The 16942-nt window shown below is 40.7% G+C and overlaps 1 protein-coding gene across 3 annotated transcripts in view; it reads left to right on the forward strand.

Moving 5' to 3' along the window:
• Positions 1 to 16942, forward strand: part of LOC117560958 (equilibrative nucleoside transporter 1-like) — a 40210-nt gene that overhangs the window by 20138 nt on the left and 3130 nt on the right. For 2 of the 3 annotated variants that reach the window (XM_034238118.1, XM_034238116.1), the window contains exons 2-11: positions 6912 to 7001; positions 7201 to 7282; positions 8194 to 8363; positions 10272 to 10411; positions 11252 to 11386; positions 13078 to 13175; positions 13451 to 13532; positions 14167 to 14252; positions 14493 to 14601; positions 15304 to 15389. In XM_034238118.1, coding sequence (XP_034094009.1) covers positions 6973 to 7001; positions 7201 to 7282; positions 8194 to 8363; positions 10272 to 10411; positions 11252 to 11386; positions 13078 to 13175; positions 13451 to 13532; positions 14167 to 14252; positions 14493 to 14601; positions 15304 to 15389 — 1017 coding nt within the window. In that variant the 5' untranslated portion in view covers positions 6912 to 6972. Of the gene's footprint in view, positions 1 to 6351; positions 6420 to 6911; positions 7002 to 7200; positions 7283 to 8193; positions 8364 to 10271; positions 10412 to 11251; positions 11387 to 13077; positions 13176 to 13450; positions 13533 to 14166; positions 14253 to 14492; positions 14602 to 15303; positions 15390 to 16942 lie in introns of those variants that run through there. The other variant, XM_034238117.1, reaches the window with a different exon arrangement.

A 16942-nucleotide genomic window follows, 5' to 3' on the forward strand; every position in this document is an offset into this window, starting at 1 on the left:
GTGACTTTGTGTGTGCTCAGGGTGAGTTTGGCTGTGTTTCGCTGTGTATCGCTAAACAAGGAAATCACACCTCCACGGAGTTCAGAGCGATTCACAACGTCCCGACTGGTCCCGACCAATCGGAGCACACTGGGCTCAGAGGGAGGGGGGGGCAAGAGCTGCAACGAGCCGTTTAGTGGAGAGAGTGAATACTGCTGAATACACATACTTTACAGAGATGCTGTATGCAAAACCAATGTGAGTTTGGAAAATTGCACAGTATAAATCTATTCTAGTAGACCTCAACAATGGAATTATGATCAGTGGAAATGGCCATGACATGGGACCTTTAATGTAATTGTTATCTAGGCCTCAGTGTCAATCATTAGCAGTGTTACCTGCTGTTTCTGCTTGGTGTGACTTAATACCCAAAAGCCTCTCTGTCTGCATGGAGAGGATGTGGCGTGGTATGTGGGCACCATTCTTTGGACCGCCTATGTAGGCAAGGCAAGGCAAGTTGATTTATATAGCACCTTTCAGCACACAGCAATTCAAAGTGCTTTACAAAATAAAAGACATTTAAGAAGAAATACAGCTGAAACACATTATAAAATGGCATTTAAATACAGGCATTAAAAAGCAAAGTAAATGTAAGCCTTCCTTCAGTTGTTTAATCTGTTGAGTTGTACTTATTGGCGGGTGGCGCAGTGGTCTGTGCGTTTGATCATCAGATCAAGGGGGCGTTGGGGAACTCCAGTTCGAAACCCGCTCCCGCCCCACTGCGTCAGGCCGTTGTGTCCTTGGGCAAGACACTTCACCCGAATTTGCTCCTGTGGGTATTGTCCACAGTAGATGACCATTACATGTATGATCTGTATGTGTATTTGTAAAGCGCTTTGAGAGTCTTTGATAAAGCGCTATAATAAATATAAGGATTATTATTATTTATTTCTATTACATTTCTAGTATTATATTTGTCAATAGGATTTACTTTGAAAACTGGTGGAAAGCCAATGGCTGAAAAGAAAGACCTGGGTGGACACGCTGTGTGAAGGGACGAGTATTGACTGTGAGACCTTTTGGTTTCCAAGTGAACCAAAGTGTGGGCTTGTGATAGGAAGTTGTTAAATGTTTAGGCAGCGTTGCATTTGCTGCCAGGGTGACTCTGCAAATGCCCTACTTACATTTGAAAAGAGGACCCGAGTCTATGTGATTAGTGTGTGTGATTGTGAACTCGTGCCTGCAGGTGTAGATGCAGCATTGCTGCTTTTAATTGAACACATTGAATTTAAATGCAGAGTAGACTAGATTATGGATTTTTTTGCCAGTTTATTTGAAAATGTGAAAGTACTAATAGTGAAAAACACCAAATGTTTCTACAGCAGGAACAAATCCACTGATAAACACAAATAAAGCTGGATATTTTTACTCATTATTCCATTTAAAAGACTAAAATAGACCTCTTCAAACTTGGTTTCTCACGCTTTTCAAGAAGCTTACATCTCTTTAGGATTAGGATGGAGTTTTTTCTGGAATAATTAATCTATTCTCTCAGTAAATCTGTCCTTGAAAGAAGAGCAGGAGGAAACGCGGTGTGAAATTGGAAATAAAGGCTGTAAAAGTCAATGTACTGTGTCGTAACTAATGTATTCTGGGATGTCCTCGAGCTGTCGAGCATGCTCCGGTTTATATGCGTGTGTGTCCGTGTGTGTTGGTCATTCGAGGAGCGGTGTGAAATTGGAAACTTGGCTGTCGGGTACAGATGTGAACAGCATATCAATCACCAGTCAACAGTTTCACTAGCCGTGCAAATTAAGAAAAAGTTTCAGGTTTATTGTGATCCATGTCCTTAAACCCGTGTTGCCACGAAAGCCCACTATCCAGAGGCTAATTTATTGCTTCCCATGCAAGGGAATAATCATTATCCTTATTTGTTGTTTGCACTGCATCCTGCCTCTGTTAATTTAAGGAAGTCCGATTTTGAGAAACAAAGCCTGAGTGGAATGTAAACGCTGAAGTAGAAACAATGCACAATTTGTGATGAGTGCAAAGAGATTCTTCATTATCCAATTTGTCCTGTTTCCACATGCTGAAGGAACGGTCAAGAAAGTTCGAACACCAATGCCTTGCAGCTGATGTGAGAAATGACATTAAGTGTACCTTCTCTTAATTGAAGTTAATTGGATTCAGGTTGTATCATTTTGGCACTAATTAGTTTAACCAGGGGAGCTCATGTGATTTAGAAAAACCCCCACATGTCATTGTTTCACGGGATAAGCAGAATTTTACTTGAATTTACTCACATTATCCCATGGTTTGATTTCATGGCTCTGTGTAACATCTGCTTGCATTTTGTGATGTAATACTTATGTTTTATATTATATAATACTTCCCATAAACATTATTACTGTGTGAAACAGGTATTAGATTGTTATAATGTAAATGTATGATTGACAGTGACACCAAACACAACAACTCTTAGCATTAGCTAGTCATGCCTGTTGCTAATTGTCAGCACTGATGAATTAAAAAGAAGTACCTCCCTAGTTCTGCATTTACTAGTTAATTCATCTTTAATCACTGAGAAACAGCCTGGAGGAAAGGGGTTGTTCTTCCTTTGCCTCATCATATGACCAGCATCAAACTTTTGTGTGTCAGCCTGGGAATAAAGGTGACTCTGTAAGAGAGGTATGCTGGCGAGACAAGAAAAAAGTCCCTTTCCATTAAGACTTTTCCCTGCTGTAAGATATAGGTCAGACTTCAAACAAATTCAGATTTATTTATGTTTATTTTCAGGTTATCTCCTCATTTGATAGGTCACTGATATATGCACTGTTGTTCTGGGTAGAGCTGTAGATAGAAATGTGTTAATTAGACATCATCTTACCAACCACCATTATTTCTACCTGCCAGCTTTGAGCTCCACTGGGAACGGTTGATTTGCAGGAAGTCCAACCCACTTATGATGCTTCTCAGGAGACCTGACATCCAAGTTGTCTGCAAAACAATAATTGGTTAGAAGCTGCTCTTATAAGATTGTAATGGTAAATACTGGATTTTTCTTTCTTGTAAGCATTTGCTACTTTCTTTTTTTTTGTACATGTTATTTGTTAGACGCTTTTATCCAAAGCGACTTTCATCAATACTGTGGACAATCCCCACAGGAGCAATTTGGGGTGAAGTGTCTCAGGGACACAACGACATGCTGACTGCAGTGGGGTTTGAACCTGTGACCCCCTGACCCCAACACCAAGGCTATATCCACTGCGCACACACGCCTCCGCAAATAGGTCAATGACAAGCCAACTTGATAATACAAATATGCCAACTTTGTTTTTGAACAACTTGAAGCTTAGTTCAGCGCTTTATTATAACACACAATTTGGGTTTAATAATCGGAACCGTCTTGTCACAAGAAGCCTCAAACCGGAAATATAAATTATCAAATTACTTGACCAGGTTTTCAAGTTACTCCCTTAAACCTTTGCACACAATTGGGACCAGGCCAGGGCTAGCCTATTTGGAAAGATTCGACCCATGTACATACCCTCTAAATTCGAGGAGGAAAACATAAATTAGTGTCACCCAGTTAAATCTTTTTTCCATTGGAGTACTGATTGCTGGAGTTGGATGTCCGTAAGAGGCCAGCTAGTTAAAGTGTCCGACTGATGCCAAACCACTCTACAGACTGCAAAGTGTGTGTGTGTGTGTGTGTGTGTGTGGGGGGGGGGGGGTGGGGGGGGCGACATTTCAACACCATGCATCTCATGCCAGCTGGCTCCATCCGAGGACATGTTGGGTTAAGAGAGGAATGACTACAGGAATCTGGGACATGGTGTGTTTTCTGATAGTAATGCCATTGGTTGTGATAAAGTTTGGACAATAATTAAGGAATTGACAGAAAATACAAATGTTCCATGTTTTTACTCAAATGGCCATTTAAACAAGCCAACGACAAAAATACAGACGTGTGAAATTAGTCGTTATCTTATTGGTGTTTACCATTAGAAGCAAGTATTGATGGGTTATTATCATATCTTTATTGCCTATCAACCAAAATATTTGCCATTAATCAGGGATTGGGCAAATATCAGCTGCTATATTGGTCAGCCGATTATCAGTCAGCTTCTAGTCTTTATTTATTGTGCATGCCTGGTCTCGTGGTAAAGTTCCTGTTGTGCTTTGTTTGCATGCGGACTTGTTTAATAGTCTCATGTCTGTTGGGCTTTGTCCCATCTCACATGCCATGAAGACCTGTCTATACCTTCCCCATAGACAGTTGTTTTCTCCGGCTTGCACTTTGCTGGATCAGTATATTTTAGATGCATGATAGTGTGTGTGTGGCCCTCTTCATTTAGAGTACTGCTTTACTGAGACCAAAAACTAATGTCATCCAGATGAATCATTGGCCTCTTTTTCTGTATCCAAAATATCCATCGCTTCATAATCAAACAAAACATTCTCTTGCACAATTGTATCTGTTTTTTTTGTTTTATGTCCTATATATGCATGTTGCACTGTTGGAGGAGCCTGTGACTTAAGTTGTGCATTGCCATAGGACAATAAAGCCTTGAATCTTGAAGGAAATGTGTGAGTATACAACACAGGATTGGGCAAATGCAGTTATATTGCCATTCGATACTAAAATAACTAAGGAGGATACATTCAGGAGTCTCACGGCCTAAGGCAAGAAGCAGCTTCATAGCGTGGAGATACGACAGCTGATCCTTCTGTATCTCTTGCCAGACAGCAGCAGGGTGAACAGGCTGGTATGTTTTTTTTTAATATCCTGGGCTCTTTGCAGGCACCTCTTCTGCCCTATATCACTGAGGATCGGTCGGGAAGTAACCAGTGAAGCTCTGGGCATTTCTGAACACTCGCTGCAGAGCTCTCCTGTCCTGGGTCCTTTCTGAATCTATTTTGAAATCAAGCATTACTTACCAACATGCACTGTGTCTATGATTAAGGTCTTTGAAACGGATTAATGCATAAAACATATACAAAGATGATTTGGGAATCATGAAGTGGGAAACTTGCATTGTTTACTTGGGATGTAAGTCACAGGTTGTATCACTATATGGACAATACAATTGTTGTCAATTCGATTTTTTACACCACTATTTATATCCCATCCTATTTATTTGTGAGCTGTCTGCTTATTTTGCATTTCTTGGAGCATTTCTGCCCCCCTTGGACAAGTGGAATAGTGAGAAATCATTGGAAGTTTCACCTCACCTGTGCGCGTCGGGGGAAAGAAATTGACCTAATTTACTATAAAAGTCAATGTATTAAATGTATATAAACTTGGCCTTCTGTTGTTTAGCTTGATTTGATGCCAAATTGCTCTGTGTTTTTTAAGAAGTGTCTTGTAGAAAATAAATTCTGTTTGGAGAAGTTGTCACACAGCTATTTCCGCACATGTCTTCCCTCAGGATCACAGGGGAAGACGCTAGAGAAGGGAGAGATGGTGGCGGATTAGTAAAGGGTGGAGATGAGAGTAGGGCTGTGGTGTATGACCAAAATCTTCTATGGACATATAGGTTATTACATTTCACAAAAAATATCACGATCTAGCATGTATTCTGGTATATCAATTATTCAATAGACTATATGAAACAACAACATTGTTAAACCATCTTTGGTATATTTCGGTGTTTATTAAATACTACCGCGTATTTTTACTTTTAATTAGAAGCTTTAGTGCAAAATTAACAGTTTGAGGTGAAATTGTAGGTAACCAAACGTATTTTAGATCATATATACACTTGCAAACAAATACAGAGCAATCAGATGTATTGATTTGCTTTCAAATTGGACCTTTTCGCATTATTTGCAACTATTTTTATGCGGGCATACCCCGTCCCAAAGGAGAGTTGAATGTATGGAAAGAGAAGTAATAGGAGGTAGTAGGACACCAACATGCCACATTCAAGCCAGGTTAGCAACAGATGGGAACATATTAATAATAGAACTAGAAGTGCAGGAGAACAGCGGATGAAATGAGGTGAGGAATGAGTAAGCAGTAGGAAACGATGGGGCAAAATGGAGGAGAACATTGGTGTTATGGGGAATCAGAAGTGTGGAAGAGATAGGAATGTAAAGGCTAGAGACATTTCAGTCTTTTCTGAGGACTTTAAACTCAACTTGTTTACTTGCAACTGATAGAAATCTAGGAGTTGACATCATAACGTCAAAAGACTCAACGCATGCCAAGAATGTAAAAGTGTGTCGGAAGGATCAAGGAGAAAAGGGAGTTTGAGGTGAAGGGAAGAAGGAGGGATGGACACTGAGATGCCAATAGGGGCATGTCCAACGAGCTGAAGACAGCGGGGTGTCAACCTACAAAACCGCTGCATGGTATAAGTGAAGCCTGCACAGCTTGCTCAGACTTTGATTTAGTTGTGCATCTGACCAGAGGAGTCTCTTTCTTCCTAATTGAAGTAAGTGGTTTTCTTTTAAGGTTAGAAATGTGTTTGCATTTATTTTGTACTGTGGAGCACATTGATGAGGAATGTTTTGTGAGGTAAAGCACGTGTTGTTTCCGACTCATGTGAAGTTGTCTTGTGAGTTTCACAACTGTTATGTAACTCTCCCAAGAAGTCTGAATTTTCATCTCAGACGCTAACACAGAAATGGGAAGTTGAGCTGGGTCTCAAATGTCAAGTTCTCTACCACTGATGCTGGCGTGCTTCCACTAAATGTGTAGCTAATTTCAAACAGAATCTTACAATTTTAACTATGTTGGTTTATTGTTTTATTTTCTGTTCAAATGACCTTTCGCAGACCATTAATAATTGTTCTGTTGGCCCTCACATTGCCTGGCTAATTAACATATCTTAATATAGAAAGGAGAGACATGGCTGCCGATGATAAAAATGTTGCTGTTGCTTCTCTCACATTGGAAACATGCATTTGTTATCTGTGCATTTCAGACCTGGTGCCACCTGATCAAATCCTGAGTGAGCACGTGACTCTGTCTGCTTAACGAGGAACATGACGGCCCTCAACGCACCTCGGGACAAGTAAGAGAAACTGTTAAAAGAAAACTCTCTGTTTATGTCCATCCTGCACTTATTACGGTCAATACACTATTTTCAGTTCCTGTTTAACTTACAGTATGTGCAGAATTAGATCTGGATGAAAGCCACTTGTTCTAAATTGTTTGTTGATATACAGTTTAATGACTTAATTCATGTGAACATCCTTTTGTCTCTTTCCCAGATACAATGCAGTATGGATCATTTTCTTCATCCTGGGCCTGGGAACCCTCTTACCGTGGAATTTCTTCATGACGGCAACTATGGTAAGTTAAACAACCCTTAGGACCCATTTTAATCCTTGGATATGAAAATATTTGCAGCTTAATGCGGTTAATCCTCATAACAACACACAGATGGACGTGAGAGGGAAAGCCCTGTTGGTGGCCGTGTGGTTATCCATTAGTTAATTAAGAGGTTAAAGTCCACTTAAAAGAAGGTCATCTAACTTTGAGAAAACAAAGATTGTTTGTTTACATTTCCCTCCAAAACCACCTGGTTTCACGCAGTGCGGCTGACCTGAGTCCAGCCAGGTGGATTTGCACGGCAGGGGTACAGACTCTCTAATTACCCGCCATTCTTTCTCAGCTTTAAGGGGTTAACTTCTTAAGATGAGGAATTTCTACTTCATTGTCCCGGGGGAGTTCATTTGCACCCACCCTCAGGGGGCTTTCTGATAAAGCTCACGTAGCTTAGTGCTTGTTTGTTGGAATTCCACTTGGATAAAAAAAGGTGCTTTAAGATATGGACCAGACATATGGTTTATAAATAACTATGTTGCCAATATCTATAAGTGCAAACGCTTGATTTTATTATTATTTAAGAAAGGTTACAGCCAAACAAACCACTTTTTCTTTCTTATGTACTCGGTCACAGGTTTTTAAATTGCACAAGCTAATGTGAGCTATATTACATTATAATGTATAGGATTATGTATTATACCATTATTATATTAAAAAGGTCTAGTTTTGCTATTTTGGGAAACTATAATTGTAAGATAGCTTAGTTTCCTGAGATGTTCTAGAAAGTAACTATATGCTACTTCCTTCTCTGCGAATGACATGCTTGTGCAAACTAGTGACTCCATACTCATTTAATCATCCCTCACTGTTGCTGCTGAGTTTCAGGAGCTCATCACCATTGTGACAAATGTGCTTCCCTCCATCCTTTCCTTCAGTACTTCACCAGCAGGCTGAAGGACACGCCCTCCACCACTCAGACCAATGAGACGTTGGCAGATGGAGATACTCGCAGCGTTCTGGAGTCAAAGTTTAACAACGTGATGACGCTCTGTGCCATGGTGCCTCTGCTCATCTTCACCTGCCTCAACTCCTTCCTGCACCAGAGGTACATCTTTTAGAAAACACTTTTCAAGCTCCCGCCCTGCTCTGCACTGACACACTCATACAGAAAACAACTCTACACTCCAGTGATTTATGTAATTTGCAGCCTTGTGTCTAGCATTCTCACTTCCCCACCCATAGGAAGCAACAAGTTAAACCCAAGAGAAAAACATTTGGTAACACAACATTCAAATTCTGCACCTTGGCTCACCCTTTCTTTCTGCCTACCTCGCCGCTATACGTAACATGATCCTGTTGTGTGGGTCTTTGTATGCCATGTTTACTTTAATTAGAGTGGGATCGAGGGAGATCTGGGGTGGACCCTGACCACGGCTGATTCTGCCCAGGCAAAAACACACCCAGGAATGCTATTTATGTTCTCTACTTTCCCTCCATCATCTGCTTGACCTCACTACCTCAGTTTATTATATATTATATAGATTTCGTGGACCCTTTTTGTCTGCTTTCTCCCTCTAGATTTGTTCCTTTCCCTTCTTTTGATAAACAAAGGCCTGTTCGACTCGATGCACTCTATTTGACAATCTCTTCAACCTCATGTTTGAAAGTAACTTAACTCACTTAGAAGAATCATGACCTTCTTCCCATCGTAACAGGAAACATTTTCTCAATTTTTCTCCATATGTTCCTCATCGTTCTCACACCACATTCAAAAATATATCCTGTGTTCTCCCGCTTTGTTCCAAACCCTGTTCTATTATGTGATGAATACGTGGGGTTGCATATGTCCATCCATCCATCCATCTTCTCCCGCTTATCCGTGGTCGGGTCGCGGGGGTAGCAGTTCCAGCAGAGAGCCCCAAACTTTCTTTTCCCTGGCGACATCAACCAGCTCTGACTGGGGGATCCCAAGGCGCTCCCAGGCCAGCGAAGAGATATAATCCCTCCACCTGGTCCTAGGTCTACCCCTTGGTCTCTTCCCAGCTGGACGTGCCTGGAACACCTCCCTAGGGAGGCGCCCAGGTGGCATCCTAACTAGGTGCCCGAACCACCTCAACTGGCTCCTTTCGACGCGAAGGAGGAGCGGCTCAACTCCGAGTCCCTCCCTGATGACCGAACTTCTCACCTTATCCCTAAGGGAGACACCAGCCACCCTGCGGAGAAAACCCATCTCGGCTGCTTGTATCCGCGATCTCGTTCTTTCGGTCATGACCCATCCTTCATGACCATAGGCATATGTATTTACTTTTATTATACGATTTTTTTTAATGAATGGCATTTATTTGTTTTATTTACTCCTACACAGAGATGGCAAAAGTACACACATCCTTTACTCAAGTAGAAGTACAGATACTCGTGTTTAAAAATACTCTGGTAAAAGTAGAAGTACTGACCTAAACTTCTTTACTCAAGTAAAAGTAAAGAGGCTTTGAAATGTACTTCAGTAAAAAGTACCCATAACTACCAGCTGTTTTAAACAGTACCTGACCTCCCTTATATTAATAGAACAATAATGTCATTGTTAGCTAATGAATGCTGAACAACGGCAACATGACAACGTTCTCATTGGTCCCTCTTCTTTAGAGAAGACCAGGAAATGATGGATACACGGATCGTGTTCAAATCAATAGGCACGCAATGACTCTAAATAATAATGATCACGCACCATACACACATTCAAAATAAAGGAACCAGCCTGTTTGGAAAATGTAAGAAGTAGAAAGTACAGGTATTTGGGTTCAACATGTAAGAAGTAAAAAGGTGTCAGAATAAGTAGTGGAGTAAAGTACTAATACCAGAAAATATGCTTAAGTACAGTAACAAAGTATTTGTACTCCACTACTTCCCACCTCTGCTCCTACAGTGTCCACAATGGATATGGCTAATGTTGCTGTATTGTATTGTTGAAACAAACATTAAGTCAATTTCATTCTCTCTGTGTTTCCGCTCTCAGGATTCCTCAGAAGCTTCGCATCATTGGCAGCCTGGCGGTCATCCTGGTGGTCTTCCTGTTGACCGCGGTGTTAGTGAAGATCGACGTGGGTCCTCTCCCCTTCTTCACCATCACTATGATCAAAATCATCTGCATCAACTGTGAGTTTCCAAATACAGAAGTAATAATCATCCTTCAAAACTCTCTGCGAGGAAAGTCTCTCTTCCTTCTTTAAAAGACCGCTTAGACTGATATCAAAACAAAAGGAAACAACCTTATAACCCTCATAAAGGCAGATTTTATTGCAGCACTGGCTACAATTGTTTATTTATATCCCGTTTCCACATTGAAGTCATGCAAATAATTATTTCCATGTATCTTTGGTCAACATCATCTGCATCCACTGTGTGTGGAAAATTGCTTTCATATGGTTCCACACTCACACACACAAACACACATCTTCCCTCTTACCACACTGAGCTTCAGAACACATTCTGTAATCGCACTGGGTTTGTTTATTTGCAATGACTCAGTAAGCAGCGGGGATAAGCTCACCCCCCCTCCTCATACCCGTTGGGCCGGTCCTGACCCTCAGGTCCTCATGAGGAACATCCCATCATGTTTTATTTAGGGGGGGGGGGGGCATCGTGACCTCGACGCTTTGATATCGAACGTCGGCACATTCCTCTCAGCGGACATGTGTTACAAGATATCTGCAGCTAATTCAACTCCACAGTCGATGTATAAACGGTTAAATCCATCAGTGTGATTCGAGTTTATATGAAAAAGCCTCATTGTTTACTTCTTAGTGTAAAGTGAGAGAAGGAAAATAGTTACATAACAGTAATGTTAAACAATTCATTTGCTCCATGGTTTAGAAACGGGGTCTGTGGTTTATATTTGATGGGCCTCTTTTTATTGCTGTGTGTCAGTGTGTTGTTTCTGTGTCACAGCGACTCTTTAAAATATGCTAATTCTTAAATATCCTGTCTTGTTCCCAGCGTTCGGGGCGATTCTCCAGAGCAGTCTGTTTGGGCTGGCAGGGATTCTGCCCGCCTCCTACACGACGCCCATCATGAGCGGACAGGGGCTGGCCGGCACCTTCGCCGCTTTCTCCATGATCTGCGCTCTGGCATGTATGTCTCTCACAGCTCTTCTTCTACCATTTAAACATGATGCACAACATGACAACTAGACAATGCAATTCCTGAAGAAACTGCGGTGTGAATGCTGAAAAGCTGACGCTGAACTCATACAATTTGGATGAATTATTGTTAATGTTTCTTGAAAGTTAGGAATGCCAGGAGTAATAGCCGTTGATTTCTGAACATGTTGATGTTTGAATTAAATGATGAGGAATGTGGGAGAATGATTCTCAGCATTCACACCAAATAACAACAACAACACAACGCGCCTACCATTGCTATACATAGACTTTTTTAAATCAAATCAAGTTTTATTTATATAGCACATTTATAAACGATTTTTGGTCGAGCCAAAGTGCTGTACATATAATAAAAATAGCCTACAGTAGAGACACTTTACAGCAAATACAACAGCACAGATTATTCAGAATATCAGTATGAGAAAAACGACACCCTCTGTCCTTAGACCCTCACATCGTACAAGGAAAAACTTCCAGAGAAACCCCACAGTTTAAAGGGAACATGGGAGAAACCTCAGGGAGAGCAACAGAGGAGGGATCCCTCTCCCAGGACGGACAGACGTGCAATAGATGCCGTGTGTAAATCGAAGAGATAATACATTTTACAGCATATAGACCGAATGTTAGGAAATGCATTAGGAAGGTTTAGCAATTTTTAGGAGGTTTAGCACTGGTGTTAGAAGTGGAAATGTGTCAAGCACAAGCTGCACGACCCCCGTCTACTACAGTTACATTTCTAGAAATATGTCTTTCCAACTCTTGCACAATTTGTAACTCTTATAAACACACATTTTAATGACAGAAAGTTAACTTTTGGTAAGAGGTCAGCCAGATGTTCAATCTCTGGACAGAATTATAAAAACAGACTAAGTTGCTCAGAAGTGTTTTGGCTCACGGGATTGTTGCTCACAGATTTGGCTTCCTCCGTGCTCTGACTCCCGACACATGCATGCAGTTATCAGTTCGATAACCTCTAGCTTGTTTTCAAAATCTAACAAAAAAAATATAATAAATATAAATATAAAGAGATAAATCTCTCCTTCTCAACCCATGAGACGTGCTAATGATAAATGATGGAGCGTGAGGGTGAATTTTGTAAAGTGTTGTTCATACCTATTCTTATAATGCAATGAGAACACTTTATCGATTTTATCAATAACTTTAAACAGCTGTATGTTGCCATTATTTATTGAAAACATATATGCATAGACACCACACAAATACTTATTCACAAAGTTCAAGTACATGCTACAGTTTGATTACCTGATAGAGCCGTCTCTAAAGTAAACACTTACAACGTTTTATTTATTGTTGGGACTTGAGATGGTTTCATTTCAACCTGAATGGAAGTTTGAGGCCGTTGATTGTAGTAATGATTACTAGATATTCATTGAGCTCTTGAAGCCCATGATGGTGCCCGAGTTTCTGATGGTTCAGTTTCAATTACACTACAGTTTAGAGCTGTTGTTTAATTTCTTAGTTAAACTATATATAAAACCAATGAGTCATTTATCAAGAGAAATGGTGAACATTTACCTTCGATAATGAAAATAACTTACCTGGGCATTTTCCTAAAGCTATAGAAAACTGTTAAGTTGTATCATCACTAATGACAGTCTTTAAAAACCCTAATGACTCTGTGCTTCTTGTCTCTGTGTGCAGCGGGATCCGCCCTGCAGGACAGCGCCTTCGGTTACTTCATCACAGCCTGCGTGGTTATTCTCCTCGCCATCCTGGCCTACATCGTTCTGCCCAGGATGGTGAGTCTCCTCTAAATCAAACTTTGTAGTTAATTCTTTCTAGTATCTGTTTCTCTCATTAACTTTTTTGTAAACATGCGATAAGAGCTGAATGCTTTTATATAGGTGGTATATTAGGGTTAGTCTTCTTTTGTTGGTATCAGTCCAAACCCTTCTCTTTGTGAGGTGATGGATTTACACATCTGTCAGAGAAAATGTACCACATCTCAGAGAGTGTGATCTCTCATCTTAGCTCTACTGGCTCAGCTCATTATGTTGTTGTTGTTTTTTGACAGGAGTTTTTCCAGTACTTCATGGAGAGTAATGGATCCAGACCCGCTACTGATGAGGAGAACAAGATGGACTTACTCAAAAAAGGTACTGACACTTATGGCTGCAACCATTTTCATTTAAATGAATGTTTTCTGCTAGCAGATAACAACACAGGCAATATGATTAATCATTGGTTTATGGTGATTGTTCATCCCAGTTTCTCTATGTCCCAGACAGTGCATGTCTTAAAATGCCTTGTTTTCTCAGGCCAAATCGCAAACCGAAAGATAACAGTAGATGTTTTAAGTTTTGTTTTAGTAATCTGTTTTTGTTACGTTTCAATATATTCAGACTTGTACCTTTTTGTCAAATAATCACACATGTTGTAACACAGTTGCTTAACTGTTGTATGGGTGATTCAACCATGAGAGTTTAATGTTAATCAGGACCTAAGGCTTATACTAAGGCTGCATATACTAAGGCTGCATATACTAAGGCTGAATATACTAAGGCTGAGTCCTTGCAGCAGTGCAAAACTAATAAAAACAGGAAAAACAATCATGACTTTTACTTCCCGGGAGAAAAACCCACAGAACCAACACGTCAGACATGCCGTTTGGATTATTTCTGGTCTCTGTGTCGCCTTAGCCTCTCCCTCACACCCACAGTATGCTCTGTTTACTACACACTAACCATGGGAGCCAAAACCTCTGAATTTGCTTGTTTGTTTGTTTCTCAGATAGTACAGAAGAGAAGCGGCCGGTGGTGAGTCTGACGGAGGAAGAGGCCAAACCCACCGTGTCTGTGGTAAACATCTTCAAACAGGTGAAACACTAAGATATATATATACAAACACTAACAAAAATAAATGGATGCCAATCTTCTATTAAAAAACTTCTTGATTGACCAACCTTTGCTGCCATTCAGCATCCCATAACAGCTTAGACATAAACCGCTTCGTACTGAATCAGTTGATTAATATAATATCACACAACACGTCTGTCTCAGTGGAAAACAAAAAGACAATCAAATATAATTCCATAACATTTGTTGCTGTTCTTTCAGATCTGGGTGATGGCTCTGTCCGTGTGCTTCATCTTCACCGTCACCATTGGAACATTCCCGGCAGTCACAGTGGAGGTCAAGACGACGGTGGCAAATGGAGGAGCCTGGGGTGAGTCTCCATCTCTAACATCTGTACAAAGCTGCAGGAGCTACTGAGCCACTCACACTGATAATCTGACATTTGAGAGGGATGGCATTTATCTGCATAACGTTATCAGCCAACATTTCCTTACAAGAAAATCTGAAGATATGTAACTCCTCACCTCAGACAGTAAGGGTGTGTTTATGGGGCAATCATATCTTGTCTTTTCTGAGGATATTGTGAGAAAATTGGAGGTAACTCTACATTAGTATGGACTGACCTGGATCTTTTTCTGCTCATTTGTATCCCCTAAATTAGACTGTTACTGTCATTGCAGATCCATGTAGTTTAAATTGTGAATGTAGCAGACAGGACAAAGAGTTCATTAATATGAGAGCAGCCTTTAGGAACTCTGGAATCACTTTAGTATATTCTTTAGTTAGCAATGTAGCCCTCAAACAGTTTCAGCTTTGAGCACAGTAAGCTTTTGTCTGCTTGGATTCACACGCCCCGGAGTCGAAGCAGAACACAGTTTAAAAGTATTTTGAGATGTTTCTAAGGCTGTTATGATTGATGACTTTCTGTGCTGTGACTGCTGGGAAGCAATGCTGACTGACCCCATTAGGTTTTTTAACTCCAGCTTTTTATCCCACTGAGGTTTTTGTCTCAAGCAAATACATCTGCAGGCTTGTTGTTGACAACAGCTGGTTTGTTTTTGTCCCTTTTCAGAAACTTACTTCATCCCCGTGTCGTGTTTCCTCCTTTTCAACCTAATGGACTGGGCCGGCAGGAGTCTGACGGCCGTCTGTATGTGGGTCAGTAACAACTCCACAACACAAATACTGAATCTACCAACAATCACTGACTGCAAACTTCTCTGGAGCTTTGGACTTTCTCCTTGGGATCTATCAGTTCTCAAGCTCGGACGTAACTCATTCGTGCAAGTTTAGGGGATATATTCAGGCAGAACATTAATATAGAAACTTGTCACAGATTAGCTTAGCCTCAGTCTCACAAGGTCTTAAAGTTACCTTATCTATGCTGCTACTTACAACTGTAAAAATACCACCAGAAAAAAATCCAAAACTACCCCTTTGTAGATATACAGGTAGTAAAAGCATAGACTCTGCCTCCTCACCAAGCCCGGCCAACAAATCCATTGATATACAGCACAAAAATATTTAGTGTGATGTGCTGATGTCTAGCGGGAGAATGGTGCTCTGGACAACAGACACTTTAGTAGAAGCCTTTGGCTGCATTTAATGTTTACTCACAAATAAGTCGAGACTGTAAAAACATCAGTCACTAGGAAATGAAGGAGAATATTTTTGTTGTGCTGAGATCAGAGGTTTATTTTGGGGAAAAGTGCTTAAAAGGAAGTGGTTTTAGGATCTGAGTAGAAAGACTGGTCTTTTTGAAGGTGTTCCCCCTGTTACTTGAACAGCTGAATGAACGCTGGCAGCTTTAGATAAGAAGCCTGACACACTGGGCATTGTTTCTGTTGTCATACATTTGTATTGTGATACTGCCTTTATAAATGATTATAGGTTTTTACCACAGCTCTCTCCGTCACCACTTGATAACCAATGTCTTGTGTGGCCTCAATTTGAATGTGTTGTCTAAACTTGTCTGTAAAGTTTAGACTCCTTTCTGGAACAGACCCATACAAATTCTAAATTTACAAGTCTAATTTCCTGCGCTCCTGAGGAAGTAACCAGAATTAAATAAATGAATTCTGTACAGTGAGTTACTCCGTCTGACCTGCACAGGAATGCAGCTTGTCATGAGTGCAGTCAGATAACTGCAGTCAGCTGCTCCGAGACCATGTGAGTGCATTTACTATCATTGCACTGATCAGGATCCCGTTGGTGCTTAGTGGCTCCAAGGCTACAGTGGAAAAGCGAATACAGCTTCTTCCTGTGTTGTTTTCTAACCATATTTCCTTGACCTCAAAGGAAAATGTCACGAGAGATGTGAAGAACAATTTATAAGGACTTGGGGAAAGACACCCACAGTGGGGTCTTGGGAGCACACCTGGTAGAGTGGGCGCTTCATGTATAACTGGGAATAAATTCAGCCGTGACCCTGTGCTGCATCATGCATCTCTTCCCCTCTCTCCTTCCAGTGTTACTGACTATCCTCAGCTGTCCTATCACATAGAGGCAAAAGCAAAAAGCCCCGAAAATTATCTTAACTACTTCATACCTTTTCTGCCCTTAAAGCACCCAGAGTAATCTGTCTGTGCAGACATTAGGATTGGGCGATAAGTACAATCTTTGTTCCTCTAGCTCTAACTCTTAATTACTCTTAAAGGGATGACAATTTAATACTGTAGGTAAAATACAATTCTGAAAAAATGTCCAAAAAC

This window comes from Gymnodraco acuticeps, unplaced genomic scaffold, assembly GCF_902827175.1.
Source record: "Gymnodraco acuticeps unplaced genomic scaffold, fGymAcu1.1, whole genome shotgun sequence".
Lineage (NCBI taxonomy): Eukaryota > Metazoa > Chordata > Actinopteri > Perciformes > Bathydraconidae > Gymnodraco > Gymnodraco acuticeps.